General features: G+C 40.2%; 1 protein-coding gene across 1 annotated transcript in view; it reads left to right on the forward strand.

Moving 5' to 3' along the window:
- plppr1 (phospholipid phosphatase related 1) overlaps positions 1 to 12,250 on the forward strand; it is a 51,703-nt gene that overhangs the window by 19,602 nt on the left and 19,851 nt on the right. Inside the window, exon 2 of the mRNA XM_053516489.1 lies at positions 1,354 to 1,442. Coding sequence (XP_053372464.1) covers positions 1,383 to 1,442 — 60 coding nt within the window. The 5' untranslated portion in view covers positions 1,354 to 1,382. The remainder of the gene's footprint in view (positions 1 to 1,353; positions 1,443 to 12,250) is intronic.

The raw sequence follows: 12,250 nt of genomic DNA on the forward strand, positions 1-12,250 counted from the left end.
ATAAGCTTTATATGCGCGCTGTACACACACGCTTACAAACACAAAATAAAATATGTTTTACGCGCACACACGTGGTCACAGTGTTATAGTAAACAGTACACACGTGCACGGATATTAATTATACCAGTAAGAGATGAGCACTAAGACCCAGCATGGGAGACGATTTAACCACAATTTTGCAGCACAAGAGAGAGAAAAACCGTTGGCTCAGTTGTGATCACGTGATGCTCTGCGTCAAAACAAGAAGCGTATGCGTGATACATGTTCCTCGGCACTCGTAAACCAAAACTTGCTCGTTTTTAAGTAAAAATTTATTAAAAATCTTTGTTTGTTTTGCGGAACACTCGCAAACCGCGTTACTTGCAATCCGAGGTTTCACTGTTGTTGTAAACTTGGCAAATATGATGATGTCATGGTCACCCAAGGCTCATCTATGCATGTTGTGGCCCACAGAAAAGCCAATGCAGCACTATTTCTCTTTTGGGTGACTAGTCGTGGGGTCGCCACAGCGGAGCATCCGATCCACACACAACACAAGTTTTATGTTACTGTAGATGCCCTCCCTGACACAACCCTCCCATTTTATCCGGGTGTGGGACAGAAACTACATCCAGTGGCTGGGGTTTGGACTTTGGGTAAGAATTAAACTTCTGCCTGGCAGGCGAGAAACAGAAAGGTACCAGAACACCCAGTGCACCACAGCCCACTACACATGGGGCTCTGCAGGCAGAGAGTATCTATGCTGTGTGCAGGACAAACAAGTCGGATCCATGGAGGCCCCACCTTGCGCTCCACTGTACCAAAAGCATCAGTCGTTAACGTGCTGGTTCCAGGCACCACAGTACAACCCGGAGAACTTGTGAATAGGGGCCAGAGCTGCCCTGGTAACACGGAGCCTACACAATACAAACAAACCTAAAAGACTGACTCAAGTGTATTCCTCTAATCAGGCCTATAGACTGTCATCTGTTGTTTAAACAGTACTGTTTATTTCCCACTGAGTTTATAATTGTAAGTTAATTGAAATGCCATGGTCTGTAAGGTATACAGTATAACTTGGTTAGTCAGTAGTCAGCTTTCACCTTTCGTCCGTGGTCTGTACTGTAACTCTCAATAAGCATGAATTGTGTTTAACATTCAGTAAACGTAGCCATGGCACATGAATAAATTACTTATTTAATTAAATGGTGCTGACAAATTCCTGTAGTCTCTTTCTCCATTTCCCTCCTGTCTTCATTCTTTTCTGTCTCTTGGCATTTTGTGAAATATTAATTCTTGTCAGAAATCGTGTTGTAATTGTATTGTACCTAGTCTGTGCATTAATTTGACTGGGTTATTTTTTATTTCCTTTAGACCATCATCAACCTGACTTTGTTGGGAATATGGCCTCGGACAACATGCAGCGCAGTTACTCCATCATACCTTGCTTCATATTTGTGGAGGTAAGGTTTCAGTTTGGGCAAAGTATTCCATGATTCTAATGAGTTTGTTTTTCATTTGTATCCTCAGTTGTGATCCAGGTCTTGCGGTCCCATTTTTTTTTTTTTTTTCTGCACAGTGCAATCTGTTTAAAAAAAAAAATTTTTTTTTTTTTTTTATAATCCTTAGGCTGTTCACTATCCTGGCTGGGTGTTTAATTAAAATTCGTGCTAAATCCCCTTGATCGCTGAGGACCATCAACACTTCAAAGTTGCCTTCTTGTCGACATTCTCGCTCTGCATATATCACTTTTAGGGAGGGTTATTGTGCCTGAAAACTCAAAGCTGTACAATGCTGATAAAGTGCCATGCTTTTCCCATGCAAGGGCATGTTTGGCTCCCGCTGTGTGTAAGACACCGGGATTGCATTCGGCATTTGTTTGGAAGTCTTTATACAGAAACACATGGAGACACCCTCGTCCCCTTTCTGACATTTCAGTTTATCATTGTTGGTCTCAGATTTTTGGCACCAAAATAACTCCCCAGCTGTCAGACACCATTGATGTTTGTCTCTTTTATCACCCTGGAGGAACACTGAGCTGAGTTTATTAAACTTGCCAAACTATCCTAGTCCCAGCCTAACTAAGCGATTAGTATAAGTAAGAAACAAATTGAGGTATTATGTATGTATGAGTGACTCTATAATTGAGGTGTAATTTGTGCTCCATTTACAAATATGTATGCAAAGTAATAGGAAATTGCTTTGGCAACATGCACTGTAAGACCAAAAGTTTGTGGACATCTGACTGTCTTATCCATATGTGTTTGTTGAACATTGCAATATTTAGTCTTTCTTTGCTGTTGTAATAACCACTATTCCTCTTCCGGGAAGACTTTCTATTAGATATTTGAGCACTGCTGTAGGGAACTGTACTCGTTCAGTCACAAGGGTATTAGTCAGATCAGGCACTGATGATCGATTGCTAAGGAAGCCCCACAGTTGTGTTCCAGTTCATTCCAAATGTGGTCTTCAGGGTTTATTTGGCAAACTTTAAGCAAACTTTCTGCTTTTTAGTGTAGATAGCGTGTTTTTAACATGTTGTATATGCATAGATTAATTAAATAAAACAAAGCAAATAAAACAAAGCATATATATATATATATATATATATATAGCATATATATATATATATATAATGTATGTTATAAAACGTACATGAGAAAGTTAGCACATAATTTTTATATGTACCCATGTCTTTGTTCAATGGGAGGGTTCGTGAACCAAGGTTTCACTGTATGAAAAAAAAAAATAATGATACATTCACATTAGGTATCTTAATGTCCTTAAGTCATTAGCATAGGTGTTGTACCCCATTTTGTATTTTATTTGCCAAGTGACCCGTTTTCAAAAGCATGTTTTATTGTATTCGATTTTATTTTTATTAATAATAATAATAATAATAATAATAATACAGATTTTAATATTTAAGGGATAAACCGCACTCGTTTGATACTATGGAAGGTGGTTTCAATTGAAGGCAGACACACAAGCAACAAACACACATTGATTCATCTGGTTGAAGTGCCTCTTAGGCTGTGAAAGCCAGAGCTGTGTGTTGCTTTCACAGGCTCTGACAAAGCGCTTGTGCATTTTGCTTGTCTTCATCCGTCTGCTCTATTCCCCATGCTGCGTGAATACTAAAGCTCTGAAAGCAAAACAAAAATGAAAATGTCATAGCCAGTCCTGACAAAAACTGTAGAATGCAGGAAAAAAAACATGCTCATGCTGCTTCAATAAAACATAAAGCATGATGCCGGGCCGAAAAAAACCTCTCATATTTTGTTGGTTCACCTTTAGCTTTTTTAACAGCACACATTCTCAGTGGCAATGTCTCGAGAATGTTACACAACATGACATTTTTTTGATCAAGATTTTCTGTTGATGTTGCGTGAGTCAAACCCTACATATCCCAAAGACATTAAATGGTGTTGAGGTCAGAAATCATGGCCAAATCGTGCGTGAAAATTATTCTTCTTGTCCGCAATTTATTCCCAATTTGGGGCATTGTCCGCCTGGAAGGTTGATTTGTTAAAATAACGTGATGACCTCAGACGGTGTACAAATCTGTGATTCCTCCTGGTTTTGCTATTGTTAGTGCTAGAGTCCCAAATAGCATAAAATGGGAAGCTAGTGCACTTCCCAGGCGTACAGTAGGCTGTTGCATCCGTTATTCCACGAACCAAGTAGTAGCCTTGTTCATCAGGTAAAAAGGGGTTTGAGATTCGGCCTTGTGTTAGAAGTTAGCTTTGTATCTCACATTAACAAGGACGGTTCAGTCAGAACAATGCTTTTCTGCTCACCACTGCTGTAAAGAGTGTTTAAGCTCTTGTACTCTTCCTGTGAACTTGAACCCGTCTGGCCAGTCTACTCAGAGTAGATCTTGGCAATGGACAATGGAGCAGATCTGGACTTTCTTTTCCTCCAGCAATTTCTGGTTATCTGACATCCGCTTATCTACTGTAACATGAGTAACCAAATTGGTTTTTACATTTTGATGAGTAATGTGAAGAGTAACTAAAACCTGTTAAATGTATTTATTCTGCTGTTGATTAGACAATTGAACAAATAAGCAGGTGTTCCTATTGAAGTGGCCAGACACTGGATGTTTGGATAGCGTTCATCTGAAGCATGTCGGCCTATTAGTGTAATTACATATATGGAATAGTTGTATCTGCATGTGCTGTATTATGATTTTTTTTTTAAATGATGAATTAATAAAGAGGAATAATGAATAATTAACATTAGACTTGTGATTACTAGAAGAAATGACTCCGTGGTTGAACACGTGATTTGACCTACAGACCCAGACTATGACAGTAAAGAAAAGTCTGTGGTCTGTTTTTTTTACATTTGTGGCCAAAAATCCAAGCTCTACAGTACTGTACATACCCCCTCATTTATCATGTAATGAATAACAAAGCAACAATGCCCATAACATGGCATTGCAGTTTAAGTTTATACATTGCATTCCATGAAAATGGAGAACAAAAATACTACCTCAGAGATTACACAGACATTTTAATTTGTATGTCTCAGAATGTCCTTCCTATGAAATGGCCTCCTCACTGACGCAGCAATATGATGACATATGTTCGCTCCGTCCCCCCCTGAGATCTACTGAGCCCGAGTTGGACGCTGTCCATTTTTCGTGTGCTGGTCTTTCTGTTTCTGCAGTCAAGGGCTAAAATCAGAGGAGCTCAGCCATCTATGCGCGCACATTCTTCAGACGATGCACAGATTATTAATTGCACATGGTTTGTGTCTATTACTTATTTGATTGGGGCACTTGAAACAGCAGTGGCTCAGGTTAACTCTATTGACAGAGTTTAGTGCGAGAGCTTGGAGTGGACATTGTGAATGCTGAGCTAGTGCTTGAGCACTTCTTGTTGAAGTGGCTTTCCTTAGATCACTGCTTGTATGTGTGTGAGCAAGGGATTTTATCCCTTGATGCCCCTGAGGCCACGAGTGACACCTCTACCCACTGTCCTATGCCTGGCTTTTCAGCCATCGACTAAACAGTGGGTTTCTAAAAATAAAAAATAAGGGGAAAAAAAATGCAAACTGCTGACTGCTCTTGCCAGCATTTACAGCCTCTGTCACCAGCCTACCTGAGCCATCTGTTATTGCCCGCCTTTCAGACAGCTTGCAGCAGAACAGGACTGTAGCACACACCATGGCTAGATATTTTTTTTCTCATTGAAAGCGGGATTTCATTACTTCCCCTTGCCATTTACTCTTGAGGCTACGTATACGTCTCAATTTCAAGGTAACTTTATCAGCTAAATCTGCTGCTAAACTCTGGCTTGTAGGATGTTGATTAATTATTTGCAACTTTACAGTTTTTTATATGGGGAAAGTCTTGCATATGGAGGATATGAAGCATAAAGCACTATGCATCACAATGAAACTACACTGAACAACATTGATCACCGACTAGCCCTCCAAGGCTCACCCATACTGTACTCGTGGGGACCAAAGTCCAGCCTGTCCAGGAAGCCAATGCAGCATAAATCGTTAAAAAAAGTCGTTGGTGGTCATGATAGAAAGGTATCAGAACACCCTGTCCACCACAGCCTTCTATGCACAGGACCCACTAGGCAAAGTCCCCAAGGCTACTGACACAGCCACCAAATTTCCCAGATCCCAATCTGATTAGGACAAGTCTGATCCCCATCGCGCCTATCAACATACTGGTGTCAGACACAACAGCATACCCCTGGAGCCACTCCTTGAGGGAGAAGAGCTGCACTGTTCTCACAAGGGGAACCCAAATTCTAGGTGGTGTCACTGTAAATAATTTCAATATTATGGCCGGTCTATGTTACTCCAGTAGTTATCCAATGGCTGATTTCATTTTAAAAGGGTACACACACACACACACACACACACACACACACACACACACACACCCCTACTTACTGTAGTTAAGTAACCATAGCAGGTTGATTGATGTCATAGTGTACAGGAGCCCTGTTCAGCCTTGCCAAATGCCCGTGTTTCAGTTTACTCAGAGGTGTTGGATTGACAGCTGACCTTAAAGATGATGTATTTTATATTGGAACGCAGTAATTTTGTTTAAAACCTTGTGGGTACTTTAGACACATTCACAGCTTCTTTTGCAATCCTGTGTGTCTTATTTTTCATCCTACACACGGTTTATTATTTAACCAAAATGGGACTCAAATAACACCAACACAGATCCTGGCAGGAGGAGAACAGGCCTATGTTCTGTAGGCAAGATTTGTGAGTATGAAGACAGCAGCCTACAAAAAAAAACTCACATTTTGTGTTTAACATCTTGATTGAATAGTTGACATGTTGCAGGGAGTATTGTTGTCATCTCACAGCTCCAGGATCTTCCTGTTTGGGTTTCTTCATTATTCTCTGGTTTCCTCCCAGATATTGGCAGGACACCGACTGGGTACTCCAAGTTGCCCGCTTGATGTAAACGTATAAAAAGGTGTGTGTGCCCATAGTGCTGTATAAATGCCCTGTCCAGGGTTTTTTCCTACCTTACATCCTGTGACGTACTCTAGTGGTTATTAAATACAAATGAATGAGAGGTAATAATTTGCCTAACAATGTTATTAAAAATTCCACTATTTGTCACATATACTTTACCGCAGATCCCAGTTAGGAATTTAAGGATACATCACCTGGAAGGAGGCGGCACGGTGGTATAGTGGTTAGCACTGTCGCCTTGCACCTTCAGGGTCTGGGTTCGATTCCCGGCCAGGCTCGATTCCCGTCTGTGTGCATGGAGTTTGCATGTTTTCCCCGTGCTCGGTGGGTTTCCTTCGGGTACTCCAGTTTTCTCCCACATTCCAAAGATATGTCGATTAGGTTTGTTCGGCATTCCTGAATTGCCTGTATTCAATTCAATTCAATTCAATTTTATTTATATAGCGCTTTTAACAATGGTCATTGTCCCAAAGCAGCTTCACAAGAAAAAAATGAAAGATTTTTTTTTTTTTTTTTTTTAAGAAAGAAAAGAAAAGAAAATATTTGGAAGTGTGTATGTGTGAGAAAAATGTGTCTAGATAATAATTAAATGAATGAATGATGAATGAAATGTCTCTGATGAGCAAGCCAAGGGTGACGGCGACAGTGGCAAGGAAAAACTCCCTGAGATGGCAATAGGAAGAAACCTTGAGAGAAACCAGACTCAACAGGGAACCCATCCTCATCTGGGTGATAACAGATAGAAATAACATCAAGTGTGTTGTGCAGGTGAAAGTTCAATATATCAGAAGTTGTGTAGATTCAGTTCAGCAGTAGGTGCAGAGGGCAGATGGGGTCAGATCACTGGAAGCACAGGAGCAGGATGTGTAGCTCCAGCCATCATAAAGCAGAATCTAGCTGGAGCAGGTCCTTCTCAAGATGCTTTAGAAACCTCGCAGGGTTGGCCTTTGTCTACTGAAGCTGGCACAATCTCCAGATGTCTCAGGATGGGTAGAAAAATACAGAAAAGATGGAGAGAATTAGTGTAGTTGCCATTCAGGATAGGTGTACTGGAGTATGAGGTTATGGGATGTGTTACGCGTATGCCAGATTAAAGAGATGCGTCTTGAGCCTACTTTTGAATTGGGAAACCGTGTCTGCTCCCCGAACAGTGTCTGGAAGGCTATTCCAAAGCTTTGGAGCCAAATATGAAAATGCCCTGCCCCCTTTTGTAGATTTTAAAATTCTGGGAATTACCAGAAGTCCGGAGTTTTGTGATCTTAAGGGACGTGGTGGATTATAGCGTATCAAAAGACTGGTTAGGTATGAGGGAGCTAAACCATTTAAAGCCTTGTATGTAAGTAGTACTATTTTGTAATTAATTCTAAATTGAACAGGTAGCCAGTGCAGGGATGATAATATAGGTGTTATATGATCATATTTTCTGGATCTAGTGAGAACCCTGGCGGCTGCATTTTGGACTAACTGTAGCTTGTTTATTGAGGATGCAGGACAACCACCTAGTAATGCATTACAATAGTCCAGTCTGGAGGTCATGAATGCATGAACTAGCTTTTCTGCATCAGATACGGATAGGATACTCCTAAGTTTGGCAATATTTCTAAGATGGAAAAAGGCTGTTTTTGTGATATTGGAAATCTGATTTTCAAAAGACAAGTTGCTGTCTAATATCACGCCCAGGTCTTTTACTGTTGAGCTAGTAGTAACAGTACATCCTTCTAAACGCAGGCTGAATTGTGAAAGCTGTTGTGTGCTGGTTTTTGGGCCGATGAGCAATATCTCTGTCTTATCTGAATTTAGTAAAAGAAAGTTATTGGTCATCCAATCTTTTATGTCCTGGACACACTCTGTTAATCTAGACAACTTGGGTATTTCATCTGGTTTTGTTGAGATGTATAATTGGGTATCATCAGCATAACAATGGAAACTAATCCCATGCCTTCTAATGATGTTTCCCAGGGGAAGCATGTAAATTGAGAACAGGAGAGGTCCTAAAACTGACCCTTGTGGGACACCATATTTCACTGGCATTACATCAGACGGTACTCCATTTAGATCTACAAAATGGTATCGATCAGACAGGTATGATCTAAACCATTTTAATGCCTGCCCCTGAATACCTATATGATTTTGTAGGCGGTCTATGAGAATATTATAATCTATGGTGTCGAATGCAGCACTTAGATCAAGTAAGACTAATATTGAGATGCAGCCTTGGTCTGAAGCTAAAAACAAGTCGTTTGCAATCTTAACTAGTGCAGTTTCTGTACTATGATGTGGCCTGAAACCTGACTGAAATTCTTCTAGTGTGTGTGTGAGTGAGTGTATGTGTGTGTACCCTTTCCAGGGTGTACCCCGCCTCGTGCCCTAAGGATTCTGGGATAGGCTCCTGGCCCCTGCGACCTTGAATACAGGATGGTGGTTTTGGAGATGAGTAAGTGAGTGAGTAAGCACCTGGAAGGAAGGAGATGGAGTTAGGGGCCATGCTCAAGGGCTCAACAGTGGCATCATGGCAGTGCTGGGGCTTAAACCTCCGACCTTATGATCTGTAATCCAGTAAGCTACAGCCTTAACTCTTTGAGCCTGAACTGAAAGCAGTTAGACATCATGGAAATATTTTCATTTTCTCGTTAATTGGTTCGTTGCCAAACGGAGTGATGCAAGCGAAGGCTAATACAGTGTTTCTCTGTTCTCTATACAGTGTTTCTCTGTGACACGTTAAACCAACTACTGCATTATTTTGAACTGCTGCTTCACAGATCAGCTTAACACACAAGGACGGAGGTACTATCTACTCTCTTCTAGATACACGAGTTTATAGACACCTATGATTGGCTAGTCTCACTATGCTAAGTCTCTCACCCATAAAGTATAGCTAGGTTTAATCTCTTGCATCCCTAGCAGCAGATTGCTGTGGCATCATCAGGATTCAATATCATCGTCGTAACCTCTGGAGTAAGCTTGCACATCATCTTCAATCGAAACGCAGAAAACATGTAGATGACATTCTATAACAGGAAAGCATGAGCACAGATCTTGGCTGGGAGGAGACGCACTGCAAATCGATTTAATTCACGAAGCAGTCAGCAATTCTTGTAGTCCGTGTATAACCGGGTTATAAAAAATAGGCTTCCTTGGTGTGTTTCTAACTCCCTGTCAGTGTTTTAAGCTACAGATGTTATTGCTGCTGCCAGACAAAGACACAGATATAAAAACTCCTGAATATACCCAAGGCAAGTTAACATTTCATTAAGGATGTGGTTTCGAATATATTTATTCATTCCTTTTTAGTAGAAGCTGAACCCTGGACTAGAGACTCTAGAGATGTGTTGCCATGCTAGCGTTTCTAATATAATTTGTTTCTTACACACATTGATGGTTTCTGTGATAATTAGGCGACCTCTGGCTGGAACTTGTGGTCCCTGGGTCCTCCCTGTGATCTGTACCTACAATATCTTAGATAATTACACTTCAAGGATTTTGATCACATTTATTCAAAATATTCTCAATATTTACATTTGGCAAATAAAAGATGGGAATTCCCAGGGACCTCGCGATACCTAGATGTCGATTCGCTTTGTATTGTATCATGCCGTATCGGTGTTTCTCAGCTTCAGCATTTTGCAGTCCAGAAATAATATGTATGGAATTGGGTAATTATGTAACAACAACGACCAGTTGTTATTTTAAGACGTGAAGGTCAGCTTTTCTTGGATAGTTTAGAAGATGAGAGATTATTGCATATTTTGAACACCTTCAGCATTGCTTTACGATGTAGAAAGAACTAAAAATCAGAAACGGCCATGGAGTTCAAAAGTGATCCCAACTTTTGAGGGGTAGTGTACTGTATGTGCCCCAATTATTAAAAGCACTACATTTTGACTCTAAGTGTAAGTAAATTGATACTCGTCAGGTCCCCAAGGGGTTTAGATATGATGGTGCGCAGGTGGAAAAAAAAGTATCTAACTAATCAAAGAACTTCCAACACAAATGAGCCCTTTGTTGGCATTTAGATCTGAAACATAATGCAAATCCTTGGTCTGATTGGAAGCAGAACATTCACATACACTAACTTAAGAAGACGAAGGACATTCTTTGCACAGAGGAATGGATAAATGATCTCTCTACAAGTACCTCCAACTAGACCCAGTGCAGCTATTCTCAAACATTTTAACGATAAAGACATTCAAAATTATTCTGCTATTTGTCCTCATGTTAATTTTAAGGTAGCTCAGTGAAGAAAATTAATTTAAAAAAAGTATTTCAGGCAGTGAAATGAAACCTACTTTGGCTGTAATTGTCACACAATACGTTACCACCAGCAGATGAATTCCCCGATGGTGTTGACGTCTGACGTTGTTAACAAAATCCCGTGATATACTAGCACTAACTAATGCACTTAAAATGAATACCAGCATCCCGCTTATATTAATTACCCTGCTTAAAAAATTACCCTGAATGTAATGTAATTAAAGAGATGCGGTGTTGACATGTTAGGGTTGTGACGCAGTGGTATCAAATCTTTAAAATATCACAAATTATCAAACTTACAAGAACCTGAGCAGCTGCACAGGTTATAGAACAAACGGGCATCATGGCGGGGTTATGGGCGTTTCGGTTGACTGCGAAATTATTGCCTGACTTTTTCATTTTTTTAAACTGTCTGATGGTTATGACAAAATATCATAAGTCAAAATAAAATGAAAAATTTGAGTGAAAAAAAAGAATGAATGAATACGTTAATAAAAGGCATTAATTTAATTGATATGTACTTATTCTGCTTAGCATGCAGTAAGTGTGTTTTGTGGAGGTAAGTCATTACCTTAGTAGACCCGATCCTGTCTTTTTATTTATTTATTTATTTATTTTTTAAGGTTTGTTAAACTTGTTTTTGAGCTCACAATGTTACAGCTCTCCTCAGCGCTTGTTATAGTCGAGCTGTTTGCCCCAGAACAGCTGCGCTCCAGTGCACCGAATGAATTATTTATCTCGGAACGTGCATACAGCCTCACACAGCCATAAGCTATACAGTATATACAGATGTTTGAAGGTAAGACAAACTCTGACCAAGAAATGGATAAATCGATCCGTGGGATGATGGATTTAAGGATGCACCTGCATTTTTAGAGGCTGACATTGCAGATAAGGCAACGTTAGGTTTTAACTGTGAATATCAGCCGACGTTCCCTTATAATATATATTTTTTCCAAAAGTCGTCTATTATCTCTATGTTTTGTGGTTGGTTAGTTTTTTCTGCTGCTACATTTCTGTCTTTAGTCAAGTACTGACCCCTGTTGGACGAATATGTGTTACACCATGTTGTGCTCTCTCTCTCTCCCTGTGTCTCACTCACACACACACACACACCACGTTACATTGGCGAGTGTGGCTCTGGATGCATATATCTCTCTGCCATAAAGCTGCCTTGTGTAAGACTCCATCCCTGCTTTCATTCCGCACCATCTGCTGGTCGTAACTCTGTATGCAGCAAGATTATAAGGTAGCGATTGCACGGGCTGTTCAAATGTGTTTGAGATTAATTAATACAGTATAGTATTAAGCACTTTACACGTTGCCATTTATATAAGTGGGTTAGGTAACTTCACGTCGTGGAATGTTTTAATCCTCTAATATGCAGGCAATTAACAAGCAATTACATTTTATTTACTGCATACAGGTCTGCTTTCATCAGCTCCACCGACACTAGAAATATAAGCACAGGGTGTTTTAAGGGTTGCTTTCTGGTCACGTGGCACAGGACAGGATTAAAAAGCACCTCCAGGGAACTTGCGAACATCAGCTCTCCATC

The sequence above is a fragment of the Clarias gariepinus genome, chromosome 17 (assembly GCF_024256425.1).
Source record: "Clarias gariepinus isolate MV-2021 ecotype Netherlands chromosome 17, CGAR_prim_01v2, whole genome shotgun sequence".
Taxonomy (NCBI): Eukaryota; Metazoa; Chordata; class Actinopteri; order Siluriformes; family Clariidae; genus Clarias; species Clarias gariepinus.